The sequence below is a fragment of the Malurus melanocephalus genome, unplaced genomic scaffold, assembly GCF_030028575.1.
Source record: "Malurus melanocephalus ecotype Western Australia unplaced genomic scaffold, MMel_1.1 scaffold_362, whole genome shotgun sequence".
Taxonomy (NCBI): domain Eukaryota; kingdom Metazoa; phylum Chordata; class Aves; order Passeriformes; family Maluridae; genus Malurus; species Malurus melanocephalus.
Genome location: NW_026623594.1, coordinates 81559 through 99096, shown reverse-complemented (window position 1 = coordinate 99096; position 17538 = coordinate 81559). Strand labels below are relative to the sequence as shown.

The 17538-nt window shown below is 51.2% G+C and overlaps 1 protein-coding gene across 1 annotated transcript; it reads right to left on the bottom strand.

Annotated features, from left to right (window-relative positions):
- Positions 1-3974: 3974 nt before the first annotated feature.
- LOC130580811 (pancreatic secretory trypsin inhibitor-like) lies at positions 3975-9066 on the bottom strand. The gene is made up of 4 exons (XM_057378557.1): positions 8930-9066; positions 7476-7516; positions 6802-6914; positions 3975-4135 (listed from the first exon to the last, which is right to left on the bottom strand). The coding sequence occupies exons 1-4, from the start codon at positions 8982-8984 to the stop codon at positions 4060-4062; spliced, it is 285 nt and encodes a 94-aa protein (XP_057234540.1). The 5' UTR covers positions 8985-9066; the 3' UTR covers positions 3975-4059.
- Positions 9067-17538: the final 8472 nt, after the last annotated feature.

Sequence of the window (17538 nt, the reverse complement as noted above, 5' to 3'; positions counted from 1 at the left end):
CCTTCAACAATTTGTTATCCTGGGGCAGGAATTGTGTTGTTCTGTGCAGGTGCTTCCTCAGGGCGGTAAATGCTGAGCCCTTGCATGATCCTTTGGGATTCTCCTCACCCACYATGTTCTCTTGGCCTTTTCCTTTTYGCCCTGACTGAGCCCCCTGGGAGCAGCCCAAAAAGAAGTGTGAGGGAGGTGGATGGCTGAGCCCTTCCTCTGATTTGGCAAATCCTGTTTTTCCCTAACTGCATTATTCAAAATGTTTTYAGGGCTCTCCCAAACATGTGGCCAGAAGTGCTGCCCTTGGAAGGAGCCTGAAGGGCTGYAGCAATTTAGACAAAAAACGATGAATTGAAGCATTTCCTCCTGTCATTCTCCCTTTTGCCCTCTCCCTGCCAGCTCACCAGCACTGGAAACAGCACCATGGAGACTCAGGGAAGCAAGCTGGTGTCTCAGAGCAGTCAGGCTGGCAGCTGGCAGAGGACAGCTCCGGGCTGTGCTGGTGATCAGATGGCAGAGAAGCAGCTTGGATGAAACRCTCCCCTCCTTGGCTTCAGGGCAGAGCTTTTACAGGGGCAGAAGACTGGCTTTTGAGGATGAGCTTAAACTTTGCACCTGCACCTCAGATTTGYCCTTGTTCAAGCCAAAATTGAAACATGGACAGGAACCATTCCCTTCTGGAAACTTGCCACTGGTTSTGCCTGATGTGCCCCTGCTGTGCAGTAACTCCAGGGTGGCCCCTGACCTGCTGCTTCCCACAATCTCCAGGCTGATACGGACCTTGCTGTGAAATGGATGTGGCTGACATTTAGCAGGAATGCCAGTTCTCATCAGAACAGTGCCTGGGGAGACGCAGGCTGCGCTCAGCCGTGTGGCTGACGAGACCTGCTGCTCTGCAGGCTCGGTCAGCACCTCACTTCATCAAAGAAATGCTCTTGGCTAACACTGGGTGATGTTTCCCAGAAATGGCATGGGCAGGAAAGATGTTTTTGCTTGGCATAAACTGGCCTGAGTGCACTTTTCAGTGTTCTACTGGGTAGGAGGAACCAGCTTGGATGAGTTTGGAGCTAAGGTGGGTTTAGCCATGCCACAAAGTCCAAAAGCAGTGAATGAACGGTGTAGGGAGGATCAGTCTCCCCTGCTGCCAGCCTCACTTGCAGAGATCTCCCTAGATAAAAGCTAYGCTCCATTTCTCATGATGCAGCAGAATCAGCAATATCCCAGCTGCGGGASGCATCCCTCCAGGATCCCCTGTGTGCAGAGATGTCAAGGCAATTCACAGTCCCAAGCCCATTTGGGACTACCACCTCTAGTGCATTAATTTTACATGTGGGCAAAGTGAGTGGTTTTTCATCTCTCCCTCGACTGCAGGCACTCGCTGGCAGATCTGAGAAGAGGAGCCTGTGCTTCCCCCCCTCCAGCTGCATCTGGCTGCGTTTGAAATTTCAAATGAGCACTGGAGCTCTCTCAGCTGGATCATACATTTGTTTTTTGTGTTTGTTTCARCTGCTTCTTCATAAAGAGAACTCGYCTTCCTACCCACAGCGAAGTTCAGRATTTGCTAAGAACAAAGCGYTGGATTTGYCCAACAGCCATTTACTGAAGGGCTATGAATCATAGGGAACCCCACGAGGGTTCGACCCCCAACCCCAAATTCTCTGTTTTGGGCTGACTCACGGCAACCCTTTGGCACAAGCAGGGGAGTGCCCAGCTCTCCAGGGCGGTGCTGTGCCAGGCAGACGCGGTCACATCCCTCCGGAGCCGCTCTTGTTCCCGCAGCCCCTCGGGCGGAGCATCCCCGCAAACCCGCCCGTGGGTCCCGCGGCGTGAGGGACAGGGACGTGGCGAGGCCGAGCACCTGGGCTACCCCAACTCAGCGGCTTCCAGTCCCCCGGCAGGGCCGGCAGGAGCAGCACCGCCCGCCAGCTGCGCGCCCGCGGAGCCAGCGCCGCTCCCCGCCCGCCCGGCCGCGCATCCCCCCGCGGATCCAGCTGCGGATCCAGCTGCGGGTCCAGTTGCGGGTCCAGCTGCGGGTCCAGCTGCGGTTCCAGCTGCGGGTCCAGCTGCGGTTTCAGCTGCGGGTCCAGCTGCGGGTCCAGCTGCGGTTCCAGCTGCGGGTCCAGCTGCGGGTCCAGCTGCGGGTCCAGCTGCGGTTCCAGCTGCGGGTCCAGCTGCGGGTCCAGCTGCGTGTCCAGCTGCGGATCCAGCTGCGGGTCCAGCTGCGGTTCCAGCTGCGGATCCAGCTGCGGGTCCAGCTGCGGTTCCGGCTGCGGTTCCAGCTGCGGGTCCAGCTGCGGGTCCAGCTGCGGTTCTGGCTGCAGTTCCAGCTGCGGATCCAGCTGCGGTTCCAGCTGCGGGTCCAGCTGCGGATCCAGCTGCGGGTCCAGCTGCGGGTCCAGCTGCGGATCCAGCTGCGGGTCCAGCTGCGGATCCAGCTGCGGGTCCAGCTGCGGGTCCAGCTGCGGATCCAGCTGCGGGTCCAGCTGCGGGTCCAGCTGCGGATCCAGCTGCGGATCCAGCTGCGGATCCAGCTGCGGGTCCAGCTGCGGTTCCAGCTGCGGATCCGGCTGCGGATCCAGCTGCGGATCCAGCTGCGGGTCCAGCTGCGGATCCAGCTGCGGGTCCAGCTGCGGGCTTGGCTCCGGCAGCGGCTCCGGCTGCGGCGGAGCAACAGCGGCCTCCAGTGCCGAAAGCTCCTCCCGCTCTCCATGCAGGGACCCGCACTCCGCGCAGAACCGCGGAACCGCCTTGGGAGCGACCCTTAAAGGGCATTCGGTCCAACCTCCCCGCCGTGGGGAGGGACATCTTCAACTGGACCAGGTTGCTCAGAGCTCCCTCCAGCCTGGTCTTGAATGTTTCTGGGGATGGGGTATCCACAACTTCTCCAGGCAGCCAATTCCGGTGTCTCACTACCCTCATTGTAAAAAACCTTTTTTTCCTGATATTTAACCTAACCCTGCCCTCTGTCAATCTGAAGCCATCCCCCCATCGCCCCGTCCCTCCAAGCCCCTGTGAAAGTCTCTCTTGGATCCTCTTTAGGCACTGGAAGGGGCTCTGAGCTCTGCCAGAGCTTTCTCTTCTCCAGGATGAGCATTTCCAGCTCTCTCAGCCTATCTCCATAGCAGAGGTGTTCCAGCCCTGGGAGTGTCTTCATGGCCTCCTCTGGACTTGCTCCAACAGATCTGAGTCTTTCTTTCTTGGGGACCCCAGAGATGTGTGCAGCACTCCACATGGGTCTCATCAGAGCAGAGGGGCTGAATCCCCTCCTCTCCCTGCTTCCCACACTGCTTTGGATGCAGCCCGGGACAAGGTTGGTTTCTAGGCTGTGACTGCACACTGCTGGCTCCTGTCCAGCCTCTCATCCACCAGCACCTTCAAATCCTTCTGGGAAAGGCATCTCCCATCCTGCCAGCCCACAGCCCTCAGACCAGGTTGTCAGTGCCAGCAGCAAAGCTCACCAAGGCCAGTAGAGGGGAAAAAAAAAAGAATGTTGCTTGGAAAAATGGAATATTTTTTGTTTTCTGAGGGACTGGGTAGCTGTGACCTGCAGGACAAGTGTGAGGCTGGTGACTCTGGGTGCACAGGGCACTGTCATATGGACAAGGCTGGAGACAGGTCAGCATGGAGATGATTTGTTGGGCTCTTCCTCCTGGCAAAAGCTCTGGGGCAAGGGCTTTAATGCTCTGTATTGAACAAACGCAATTGCAAGTCATGAGAATGCTAAAAACCTCCTAGCGCTCGAACACTGGAAGTTTAGGAAAGAAAAACAAAATTATTGATGCAAGAAAAGGAGCCTCCTTGTTATACCAGAGCCTGGCTGCCTCCTTGGGCACGTCCCAGCCTTATCCCTGGGGCTTTGTCAATAATTTGCTCACAGCTCTTTATAGACATCACCAGAAAAAAAACCACATTTTTCAGGAAGGTGCTTTAAACATGGGGGAAAGGAGGATTGCTGTATGCGTAAGAAATCCCACAAAAAAGTGCAAGACGTGGCGATGCTTCCATTTTATTGGGGTTTGAGGGGGTGAGGGGCCAGCTTTGCGCTCTCGTCTCCAGGGTGGTTGTGCCTCAGTTCAGAGCGGAGTTGGCGCGGGGGGTTCTGCACATCCCTCTGTTCTTGATGCGCACGTGGGCGCTTCTTTGCCTGGAAGAGAGGTTAAAAGTGCTGGGGGGTGCCTCGGGCTCCCTGAGATGCAGCTCAGAGGACAAAGGCAGAAAGAAAGGAAAATGCTGCTTAAATCATCGTCTAAGTGTTATTCACAGCAAGCAAGGCCACGTATTCTTGACAGRGAGTTCAGGGTTACCATGGACATGTGTTAATTAATTGCAGTAAGCTCAAGAGTGCTTTCTGACACCTCCTGGCAGGATAATTCACCTCTGTGCTGCAGGACAGCACTAAGACACCTCTAATGCCTGTCTGACTGCAGACAATAAAGGTTATGAATTTGTTTTGCAGGCTTTTAGAGACAAAAGCCTGCCACTGTGTCTTGCTTGGGTTTGGCCTGCTCCCAGCCTCCTCTCCTGATTGCTTCTGCACAAAAGACGAAAATATTAAATAGGTACCTTTAAAAAACGATTTTTTCTTTTTTTTTTTTTTTTTTTTTTTTTTCCCATTTTTTTGCTTGATTACTCCAAATCGTTCCATTTTCACACGGAACCATGATATTCCCCTCTTTGGGTGGACCTGATTACTCCAAATCGTTCCATTTTCACACGGAACCATGATATTCCCCTCTTTGGAAAGACAGATCCATTTCTCAGGTGCTTAGGGAAATGCTGGTAGAATGATTTGCGTTTTGCAAAAAGCATTTTGCATGCTGGTCACAGTGAAGTGACCAAAGGCGACAAGCGAGACACTGCTGCCGCAGGGACCCGCCAGATGCTCTCCGTAGCTTTTCCCAGACTCCTTGCAGGCTTCCAGCTCTTGTCAGGCCAGTTGCACACACAAAACTGCAAATGACACTTCATCCTGCCCCTCAGCTGACTTTTCCCCAGGGAACAGGGCTTTATAGATGAGGACACTCCATTTATCTCTTCCCCCAGGATATTTGGCACCAGGCAGATTCAGAGTTCCAGTGCCCGGCTCAGATGGCCCTGGCCAGGAGAACAAGTGGCTGCTCCAAACCTCAACATTTCTTTACTTGGGAACAGGGCAGGGGAGCTGCAAGGCTCAGGGCTCTGAGCCCCAGGAGAAGCACATTTCCAGCTGCAGCTGCTGAGAGCTTGAACAAACCAGAGTTTTAAGAGCTCTGGGAATGCTGTGCCTGTCAGCACAAGGCGAATTCAGCACCAGCTTCTCATCCATCCTGCCCCTCTCTCACTCCTGGCTGGCTCTGGATACACCTCCAGCTCAGTCCTTCTCTATTTTGTACCCCCATTTCCCTTCCTGTGGCCACTGGAGTCTCCATCCCCTCCGAAGCCTCTCCTGCCCAAGGGAGATGGAGCATCCCGGGTACCACCATGCAGAGCTGACCGTGGAGCCTTCCTCACTCCCTTTACCCCGCTCCTGGCCCGTGGCCAAAGCCCTAATGATGTTGTGTCTGATGAACCTCCCACCCCCATCTGTTGCACAGCTCAGGGCCAGCTGGTGCTGGGCTCTGGCTATTCCAGCAGGGTCATTACTGCCCTGCCAGGCCGTGCTGGGTCATTAACTGCGCTGCCTTTGCTGAGGAGATCCCGCTCAGCCTCTCTGCCCGACTGCATCACTTCCAGCCTTGAAAGGCAAACCAGCGTTTGAGCAGGCCAGGAGCAGAATGTGTGGCAGCAGCCTGGGTTAATGAAGCAAAGAGGGGACAACCCAACTGACAATATTTATCCAGGCTCTCTCTTTTTTTTGTTTTCCTGGTGATCTGGATTCTGTTCCTTGCTCCTGCAGAGTTAGCGGGGAGGTGATGCTCCTGAAAGCAGAATTTGGCTCCACAAGCCCACTCATCCAGGGACAGAAAAGCTGGGCTTTGAGCTTCTGCTRCAAATGTCTCTGCTGATGGCAGATGGGCCTGTGAGCCTGATCACCAAAAATCCCTGCCTACACCAGGTGAGGGTGAGGTCAAGGGTGAAGCTCCTTTAGCCCTGCAGGCTGGGGCATCTGGCTCCAGATAAGACTCAATCTTCCCAACAGAGATTTTTGAGTCTCTTAATAGCATTGAGTTGGAAGTAATTCCTTCACTTGTCTGACACAGAGTGCTTCCCATGTATAAATATATTTTAAATTACCTAGGGCCCAAGCCAGATGAAATGCATCAAGTCTTGCCAGAGACACCCTTAGCATGTGGACCTGGCCTTCTGCTAGAGCAGTGCGATCTGGCACCAGCACAGATTAAATATAAAGCTCATTCTTAAAAATACCCAGACCAAATTGTATCCTTTCAAATGCAGAGAAGACAGAAAGCAGAGCTCAGCCATAAATTTCTGGGGTGCAAAAACATAGCTTTTTCCTCAGCCACCACACATCTGAGGTCATCTGGAAAAAATATTCTTTCAGCCTGCATGCTAGACCAGGGCAGACCTCGAGGACTTTGCCATTTGTCTGAGATCCTGGACACCTGCCAGCAGTCGCTGCTGCCTGGCAGCTGCAGGTATGAGGAGGTTTTTGCTCGTGGGCAGCGTTTTTGCTGCGAGCAAACCACAACGGGCGCGTTCCTCAGCTGGAGCAGCTGTGCRGGAGCCCAAATCTGTGCCAGATGTGCCGGGCTCGCTGCCCACGCTCCACCCAGCTGCGTGCAAGCAGCTTTCCTTCTAGGAAATCCCAGATATGTGTGTGTCAGCCCTCGTCTGTGTGGCGTTCAGGCTCGGGCAGGTTTGGATACTCACAGGTTGTGAAGGCACAGCAGGCACTCGTTGCTGTACAGGACGTYGTCGGTGCCGCAGATGGGGTCAAAGTCCCTGGGACACCCTCTTCTCATGTTGAAATTGTCACAGGATGGCTGGAGACACGAAAGGGTGATTTTGAAAACGTTAAACCAGTTTTCAGTTTGCCAAGGGAGCTTTGCTTTCACAGAGAGGTGCACATTTTTGTCTGTGTTCATGGCCCATCCTCAGAGCTCCGCTGTGAGCTCTCAGAAACATGGGGACCATCTGCCCGCCTCCCTTGGCCAGCTGAACTCCACCTGGCACTGCTGCACACCCTCAGGAGTAACAATATTGAGTAAATAGTGGTCCATGGGCATTATCTGAGCATTTTCTACCCCGTTTTTATTTTTATTCTACAGCAATACCTGTCCTCACGCTTGCGAGCCAGAGACTAAGGGGACTTCTGACCTTCTTGGCAGGTAACAGCAATATTTAGCTTTTTAGAAACTTTTCCTTCAGTGTTTGGGGGAAATGCAGTGGAAAATCAGTACCACTGTTTTTTTTGAAGGGATGGAAGGGGTTTCCTGGCATCTCTGGGCTCAACCCACTCTATTTCACTGTATTTAGCAAAGGTGGCTCCCCAGTGTATGGGTCAGTGCTATCTCATGTGTCCTACACAAAACAGGAGACCTCACCTCCGTTCCTCTGACATCAGCTGCATCCACCTTGGCAAGTCCTAGAGAAAATGGARAGAGAGAGAGGAGACACCTCAGCAYCCAYCCCTTGGGMTGGTTTCAAGGGGATCAGAATAAAGACAGTTTAGGCTAAGGATTGTAAGTCTTCACTCAAACACTTTGTCCCAGAAAAGGATTTCTTCCCTTGGATCTCCCACGTTTCTCAGCTGGATCCCTCCCTGCTGTGTCACCCTCCTTCTCCTGGCAGAAACACCATGACAGTGTGAGGCCCTGCCAAGGCAAATTGCACTCCTGGAGACGTCACCTGCCAGCTGTCAGGGAGCAAAGGTGGCTTTTGTCACATCTTGCCACATGTTCATGAGTAACAGAAACTCCTGCTGGCACTGGACAGGTGCTGGAGCACATCCAGGGTGATTTTTCTGTTGTTACTCCGTTTGTACCACAAATAAGCACAGCAAGACAAGTTGGTGTAGGTCTCTGCTAGAAGGAGACCCTGAGGTCTCRGTTCAAAGCTGGTTGGGAGCAAGCCATGACTTTGGTGAGCTCCTCCATGAAGAGGCTGGCTCTGAGCTGGCAGCTGGAACTACATGGGTGGAACAGGCATTGGGTGTGTTGTGAAAAACAACYTGAATTTGTTTGGCAGAAGGCAGAACTGAGAAGATTCTGGGTCGCTCATAGATCCAGAAGTAATTTACATGGAGGATTTCGATTACATCTATTAACAATCAGCATGGCTCAGTAGCAGTGGGGCTATAGAGTGAAACTTGGTAGTCACACTGTTTAACATTTCAAGGATTTTACTTTGGGCCAGCACCAGTCCAGACCCYGGAGCTGCAGCTCACCACGTGCTCAGTTCATCTGAAATGAGCCCAGATTTTGTGCCCTGCAGTGGCAGCCTCTGTTCAGTAAACAGGATGACAGAGGACCTGCTTCAGAAGCACCTTCCTGTTTGGAATGAGCCCACTAAAGCAGGACCTGAGGAGCAGCAACAGCTCRTGTTCTCATCCCTCTGCACCATATGGGATTTTGAAAACACAGTTGGTTTAAACAYTGGCTTTGGTAGTGAGAGCTGCATTTTCCCTCGCATAGATTCATTTCCTGTCTTCTTGGATTTGCTTTTTTAAAACCAGAATAGCACCTATTCACTCTGAAAGGATCACACTGTCCYAGAAATCACCAGTTACAGGACAAATCCTACCCCTGAAGGAAGAGTGTCAGCCCAGCAGATCTGTTCATTTTTGGGAGCAGGTGCACCCTTTGAAACCCTTGGTTTCAGGTTTGCTCACAGACAAGTGCAGCTTTAATGCACTCTGGCCATTGCAGCGTTCCCTGCCCAGGGCACAGCAAGGTCCCAGCCCCAGCTGGTCYCTTCCCACACTCCCCTTCCCCTGTGGCAGCCCTGGGAGCTTCAGCAAGGAGAGGAAATGTTCCTCTAAGCAAAATGTTGGACTCACCTTGGTAGAAGCAGAGTGCCAGGGAGAGGAGCAGGAAAACACCAGCCACCTTCATGGTCAWGGTGATGTTTTACAGCGGAGAGAAACCGGGACACTCCTCGGTGTCTCAGAGATCCTGTCTCTCTCTGGMAGCCTGCTGGGACCTTTATACCTTTCCCAGTTTCTGGCACCACACCACACAACCAGCTCCACCCTGCAGACCTGTGGTGACAACATTCAGAGCGTGGGGACAGCACCAGGTGGCAACTGGCTCATTGGTGGGCGCAAGGATGAAAGCCTCTCCCAGGCCAATGGAGGGGACAATCCTTATCTCCAGGAAGGACYGGGGCCATGTTCCAGGTGTGGGGGTCAGCCCTGGGTCTGCACTGCAAACTGTGATAAAGCAACTTTGTACAAAGGAGCGAGATTGGAGAAATGGGCAGGAAATGGAGTTAGTGGTGGTGTGGCTCTGATTAATGACCCTGCTGCTGCCACTCACAGGGTGAAGCTGTCTGCTGGAGCCACCTCTGGGTGAAGATGGCTTTGATCCACACCCACCTTCCCTGCTGTGATCCAAGAAGCAGAGCTGGGGTGATGCAGCTCCCCTTCCCCCCAGAAAGGGAGCAAGGATTGCTCCTGGAGGGCTGAGCTTGGCAGCGCCTTGGGCTGGCTCGTGGCTGCACATTCAGTGCTGCTATTTTGGCTGCACATCTCTGATTGCAGACAGCAGCCGAAATGAGCTGCTGGGTCAGCCCTGCTCCCTTCCCCTCTCCCTGCCTGCTGCTGSGAGTAAACCCTGGGGATTTCCTACGGTTACACCACCAATGGTGCATTGCAGAGAGTGGATCTGTCCCTCGGGGATTAGAAGGATTAATTAATGTTTCTAAAGCACTTTGATATCTCAGCCATAAATCACTGGAGAAGTGCAAAGCAAATTATTACTAATGGGGGCTTATGACTCAAAGACAGATTTTTAATTAGCTGAACAGGAAAAAGTCAATGCCAAGAGCAATTCAAGGAGCTGTTTGAGAGGGAGAAAGCTCAGCTCCACTGGCAGCTGCTCCACTGTCCAAGGGATGCTCCATTCCCAGCGTGGCTCTGGAGGGTGCTTTCCCCTGCCATAAACATCTCTTGATTTTGYTTTGGTGGTCATGGGGAGATTCCTCCCTCTCAACTGGGTTTCCCTGGAACACGAAGCAGAAAGAACTGCTCCTAGTGGCGTTCTGTTATTTTATTAACTCAGAGAGTAGAAGTGGCTTTGGGTTTGACCGGCTCAGCAGCTCTCAGGAGATGGGTTGGGTGTGAGTGGACCTTTGTGCACAGACAACAATCCTTTAGCCTGCCTGGGACGGTGCTTCATGTGGTGTTAGCACCCTCTGAGGAGCAAGGGAGGGAGATGTGATCATTTTTTATAGCTGAAAGAGGTTCATCTCAGTCSAACACTGTCCCCTGCTACTTGCCAGATCACTGTGTGAGTAGAACCCATAAGTGCCARTAGGACTTTTGGGCTCACTTCCCAAAGTTGTAGGGGGAATCAGCAAGGGCATTGGTGGTTACACACCAGGGCAACCAGGCAAAAAAAATTCCTCTTTAATCCAACACATGTAACTAGAGCAGTGCTGAAAAGAGTTCTTCTGATTACCCGTGCTTGGGATGTGCCCACTCCTGGTAAAACACATTTTTCAGTTTAGACACCCTTGCTATAGCCAGGAAATTTGATGGTTTGGATTGTCCAGGAACTGCAACATTTTTCCTCAGATTCCTTGGAAACATCCAGGCGCATTTCCAAACTTGAGTTGGATGGGTAAATCTCAGTTTTTATGCTCTGCAGGTGGCAACTCTGTTGGCTCCTGGGATATTTCGAGTGTGTGCAACGCTGTGGTTTTCTGCTTCCCCCCAAAGTCAGAGGCATCAAAGCACAGGCTGCTGGCCTTGCCCTGCCTCCTGGACACTTCTCTCTTCATCCTCTTACTGCTTAGGCTCCTGATAGCTTTGCACTAGCTGATTTTCATGTTCCCAACCGYTCCCAGAGCTGGATGAGATTAAGTGCTTTGCTACTGAAGAAGGTTGAAGAAACTCCAGATTATGCAGTGCAATGGACTGAACTTAATTATTCCACAACGAATTGAGCCAAACCAACAGACTCAGGGGCAGTTGCCTCTGCCAAAAGAAGATTCCAGCATAGGCTGCAGCTGAACAGCAGGCACACTTGGGTTTTAATGCAGTTTTCTGTTGGCAAATGCTCTTCCTTTCCAAGCGTCTCTGCTGACAGCTGTGTCTTTATGAGATGCCTTCAACACCAGGGAATTTCAGGGCTCCTCTSCCCTGACTGACAACAATTCAATATCCTTCAGGAAAATCAAACAGAAACGCTTGGGGCTCATTTGGCTGGGGAGGAATGAAAAAGAGCTGCGAACTKCTACCGTGCTGGGTGCTCCTGGTGCCGTGCTCGGCAGTGTGGGCTTTCTCAGGATGTGTCACCTTGTCAGAGCAGCRTGTTCCTCCAAACACATCAGCTGGAGGAGTAGAGAGAAATGAGTCAGCCGTGCTGTGTGACTTGCTGAGCCTGTCGTGGAGGAATGGAGGGGACAGGCRGGTCCCAAAGCCRGGGCTGGCACGGGATGGTGTCTCCTTGGCCRCCTCTTTGGGTGGCGGCCACCACACGTGGTGTAGGACACAGGATCTCTGCAGTTGCTGGTGGTGTCTCCTCTGGCTGCTGGAAGTAGCTGGAGAGGGAATTGATGCCACACAAGGAAYGTGGGGAAGGGGTGATGGGTAAGGTCTGCCTCCAGCTGGACCAGCAGGAAGAGGTGATTCTCTTCCAGCAGGATGAATTTCTACATCATCTTTTGAGTGCTTTCAAGTTACATTTCTTTTAGTAGTAAAATATTGCAAAGGGATAAAAAATTACATCGCAGGGGAATTAAAAATGTGGGGAACTATCTATTTCCCTGTGATGGTCCCTCCATGACAGGCTGGAGGATTGCTTGTACCAGGGCTGGATTTTGGTTTTTTTTGTAGAGACTTGATGCACAAAAAGAAAGCCACCACTGCCCCCAGGAAACCACAACAGTCACCAGTCAAAAGCATTCAAAGATCACAAACCAGACCCAGATGATCGTGAATCACAACTTAGAAGCCACAAATGGTTCTTAATCCTCTTCAAAACCATGGCATTTCCCAACAAGCTCATTTGGGGTGGTTCACRTTTTCCAGCCTTCTGAACCAGAGAGACAAAGGGCTTAAGCAGGAACAGAGCTCCTTGTGGAGTCCCAACCCCTGGCACCAAGGCATGATTGTGGCCAAGACTGGCACYGTGACCCTGTGTTGGTGCCATCCCTTGGTGGAGGTTGTGGGGACTTTCCTTGGGATTTGTGAGTGGCTCYTCAGTGCTCAGGATCTCAGCAAGGCAGTGGGGACTCTGCTGCTGCCCTGCTATGGGTGGGATGAGTGAAACTTGGAGAAAGGYTGATGCGAATGTGAAACCTAGAGGTGTCACAAAAAAAACAGCTCCCGAGATGCTCAAATCTCTCTCTGGTTCAAAATGCTGCTTGGTTTTGATTTAAAGGATAAAAATGCCTAAAACTCTATCACCTGCCAGGCCTGGATCTTGCAGGTATAGCCAAGACTTTGCCCATAGTATCCAAGGTGGTTCTGAAAGGCAGACAAGGTGTTTTTTTTGTGAGACAGACCAAGCCCTTTTGCATCAGCAAGGTGAGAGTGGTGTGCAGTGATCAGCTGCTCCTCTGTCCAGGGAATATTGCTCAAACACGGATTTTTCCTGCATAAAAAGAAAAAAAAACCCCTCAACCATAATTTGGTCGGTAGTGATTTTTGTCTTGGATTCTTTCCCATTAATGCTGAGAAAGCTATTCTGTTGCTCTGGGTGCATGGAAGATATTGAACATTCTGACAGTTTAGGAAAAGGGATCTTGTGAGTAGCTGCTGAGAAAGCATCATGTATTTTCTCCAGCTGCAGGAGAATCTCTGGAGCCCAGGAACAGCACATCAATTTGTTTCCTCTTCTGTTCTGGAAWTCTTGGGACCTCTGGTTTCTGGGGAGGGCTATAGGATAATATTAGCAAATCATAATTTCTACTTTTACTAAAGCTTCTGTTTGATATCCTCCAGCAAGGGCAGCCTGTCCATGAGAGAGACCTCTGGAAATCTGCAGGCATCGGCAGCTTTTCCTGAGAATGAGTATTGCTGACAGCAGCGTCTGAAGACAAAGACATCCCATAAATCACGGCTTGTTGGGCTGTTCAGATGAGACCGTGCCTGGATGCCAATCAAACGCTTCCTGAGGAGGATGGAGGCGCTGGGGACAGGCTGTTTGTCAGGATGATGGGCTGACACTGGCTGGGGTGGAGTTCCCAGGCTGCTGTGGAAGGTCCCAGCCCAGCTCCTGGCCTGTTTGCTGTCCCAGTGCTGCAGTGACACCAAACCCCACAGGCTCAGCCCAAGGAAACCTTTCCCTCCTCTGCTGTGGCTCACTGGTGGTGCCATGTGCCTGTTGGGAATAACTCTGGACTGTGGTCAGCTCTGGKGACCTCTGTCCCTTGCAGATGGGACCCTGGGGCAGTGCTGGGGGTTCCAGCTCCTGGACAGGCTTTCCCCCCTTTCTCCCCTGATCTCTCGTGCCCCTCTCCTTGGCTCTCTTGCAGGATCTCCATGGGATGTGGAGACCACATGGTGTCAATCCCCCAGRAGCTGAAACACAGAGCTCTGCTTTTCTTGCTTTCCCTGGCGTTACCGAAGAAAAAAAGATCATTTTTCCCACTCCTACAGAAAATGCCAAAAGCGAAGTATTCCTTCATAAAATTGCTTCTTTATTAAATCCTATCTGCCTCCCGCCTCCACATCCGACTGCCCCTGCGGCTGCCGGCGAGATCCAGGGCAGAGTGATTAAGCACTGCRGCTGATAATTGGGCAAACACAGATTTCAATCTCCTCCAGCAAATCACTCCCCCTTTCTCCAAGCAGAAGCAGCACCCTRTGCCCACTCCCTCTTCCACGGAGCTTAACAAGACGGGAAGCATATGGTGCCCGTCCTTTTGGGGTCACAGACTCAGGGGGGATGATCCACTCTAATCTGTCCTTCTGCTCAGCTCAGGCAGCTCTGTCCCTGCTCCCAAGGACCACACGTCCCTTGCCCAGGGCTGGATYTCACTCTGAAATGTGTGTGAGGTAACTGGACAGAGAGCTCTGGTGTGAACCACTCTTGATAAGGATTCTGGATCTCTRTTGCCTGGTTCTGTTTGGATAAAACATCCCATCTGCAAAGAGCAACTGTGGCTGCTGCATCCCTGGAAGTTGCAAGGCCAGGCTGGACAGGGTTTGGAGCAGCCTTTTCTAGTGGAAGGTGTCTGGATGGGACTGGATGATCTTTAGGGCCCCTTCCAGCCCAAACCATTCTGTGGTTCTGTGCCCTTTCCCTCCAGTGAATTTCAAGTGATGATGTCTGAGTTCTGGCCCTTTAGAAAGCTGGCTCAGCTCCAGGTGAGCTCTGGGTTTGTTCTGGCTGCAGGATTGGTGTGAGGAGGTGAAGGATTGGCAGGACATGGGGAGAAGACAGAACTGAGCCCTCCCACACCGAAACAGCAAGAGGATGGGAGACAGCAGAGACAAGCTGCAGGAAGGGTTATCCCAGTGGGATTGCAGGAAAAAAAACATCCACAATGAGGGTGGGCAAACACTGCTGCTGAACCAAAAAAGGCTGTGGAGTCTTCATCCTTGCAGAGGTTCCTAACATGACTGACTGAAGAGATATTTTCCACAGAAGTTGTCAGAAACCAGCAGAGAAGTAACAGCCCCTCCGTGGTCCTTGGATAACCCAATGCCTCCAGGACTAGGTGGTTTTTTTAGTGGAAATCTGAAACACAGGTTATTTACCTTTCCCCCCCCCTAATTTCTTGAAAATATTTTGTCAAAGTTTTTGTCAAGCTTTTGTAATGTTTTCCATCACTTTGTAAGCCAGTTGATCAACAAAACCAAATATACTGCAAATGACTTTCATCACAACCCCAGAAATATCTGGCATTTCTAGCTACTCCTGTGAGTTCCACTGGCAGCACTGTGGTTATTGATACATGATTTGCTCCCAGAACTGGCCCAGAAGTAGAAAAAACAGCATTATACTTCTGATTTCAATGAAATATATGGCTTGAAACAATTTAGTTCATCTCGCTGTGCCATTTTGGACAAATAGAGCAGATGAGGCTTTTCCAGCAGCCTGCTTAGCTCCAGGAAAAAGAAGGCTATTAAAAATTAGAAAGGTGAGGATAGGAAGAGAAAATGAATGAAAATTATGAAAAAAGGTTTTAATTTATCCCAACATTTCTTCTTCCTGTGACCTAGAGAGAGATTTTAAAATAAGAAGTGGGCTTTTTCACAGGCTGATAGAACAGAGATTTTGGGAGGAAAGAGAAAACAAGCAGCAGACATGAGCTAGAACTGAGGATCACATTGCTGGACTCTGATTCTGAACATAAAGCTCAGCAGGGATGGGAAGCACTGAGCCCGTTTCCAGAGGTGTTTTTTCCTTGAAGCCACACTACCACGAGGCACTGTGAGATCCATGCCATTTCAGAAGTTAATTCATGAATGTGCACTCATTCTTGGCCAGCTCTTTCCCTGCCAGCATCTCGTGCTACTGCTGGTTGCTTTATCCACAACAAACGTTAATCGCCRGCATCCGCTCTCCGGTTTGGAAAATCAATGCTCCCTGACCCCATCTGTGCGTCAGCATCCTGCACACCTGTCCGAGCACAGCCTCCCCAAAGCTGATAAATGATGGCCAAACACTGCTGATAAACTTTAGCTAACAGCTATTGACCCCTGGGTTGGGCTGAGATTAGATACAGCCCAATTAACRCTTGCTCCTTTTCCTAATGACTCCTCCAGCTCAGAGGCACAGGYTGAAAGTTTCCTGCGGCTAAAAGAGTGGCTCTGGGATGTTTGGATGGCTGAGGTTTATTGTCCTGATAAAACCGCTGTGTTCTGAGTGCCAAAAGCTGCTCCCAGCACACAGATGCAGGATATTGGGGGAAGGATGCTGGGAATAAGAGCATCGGCACCTGCAGCCCTGCCGTGAAAAGCGACGCTGCGGGAATTGTTGGCAGTTCCCTGTGCTTTCAGCCTCGGTCAATGGCCTTGATTAAAGAAGGAGTTTGTCTTTGATTTAGGGAGCCTTTGAACATTGTGGCTAAACATTTCTATTCCATCAAGGGTTCCCTTTGATTTCTGCATGTAGTCAGCTCCCTGTATCCCTCGGTGAGTTTTGCACTTGAATTGCTTCCCTAATAAATGTGACATTATTTTTGATGCCTTTTGCGTTTCCAAGCTGGTTGTGAAGGTGCTTTGCAGCGAAGGCACTGTCTTCAGCCCATCAGGGATATGAGGAGCAGTCCTTTTGCTCTGGTAACAGAGAYGAAAAAATCCACTGCTGAACCTCCTTTTTCCCCAAGCAGCTTTTAAATCGGGTTTTTTTCCTTCCGCACAAGGAAGTGGCTGCCAAAGCCCATGGCTGCTGCCTGCAGTATGCTTTTCCTTCTTATCCTTATTCAKCCCTGCCAAGATCCTCTTTCCTTCATCCCTCCCCATTTTCTGAGCTTCTGGAAGCCCCTGGCTCACAGTTTCAAGCCCCACTTAGCAAGAGACTTGGTTTTCCCGTTTAAAAAAAAAAAACAGCCAAGGTTCTCATGTTATGCTGTGGTTTCTGCAGGAAATACCCGGGGATGTCGCATGTTGTATTTTCCCTCTGTGTATTTCAGAAGAAGGAACGTATCCCCCTTCCAGCCTCGAGGCAGTGCCCACATTTGGGGCATCTCTGCTCCAGGGCTGAGGTGTTTGCCAGGAGCAGATGGTGAGGGGTGTGCTGGAGGCAGCTGATGGTGCTGATCACGCTGCATCTGCCTGTTCAGCTGAGACATCCCTGAGYTTTGTGCTTTGCTGTTCCTCTGCTYGGGAGGAACTGAAGGGCTGCTCATGGACAGGTTCTGCTCTCCATAAGGATCCTCCAGGATCACAAGGAGCGTGGTCAGGCACTCCTGGCAAGGGGCTGGGCAGCCCTGAGTGCACAAGAGGGAGGGAGCAAAGTGCCCTTGTCCCTGAACACAAATACCTTTGAGTGCTGCCACCCTTCCCGTGTCACTTGTGACCAGCTGGGGCCTCAGACCCAGAGACCTCTCCCTGGTCATCTCCACCAARGTGCTGACATGGATCAGGCACAAATGCAGCTGTCACAAGTCCCTTTTACTCCAGGAGCTGCAGTTCCACCTGCTGGGACTAATTTTTGCATTTTGTGCCCTGCTGCCATTGATRTCCTTTCACTGGATCCAGCATTTTGGTGATTAGGAGCAGCCCTTCTCACTGGATCCAGGCTCTGCCATTCCCAGATCCTATAAATTCAGCTTTCAGCCATACAGAGCCCTGGGATTTTTATGGATGTGGAACAAAGATGCATAAATGATAATTAAAACCTCTACAGAAAGACTCGGTTAYGGCCAGAAGCATAAGTCATAAATAATTATTATGATGTCCAGCTTTGCGTTATGATGATGTATTATTATTACTAGAACTAATGTTATGAGACTGAGAAAGTCAGCACTGGACTGGGGAAGTAAAACACT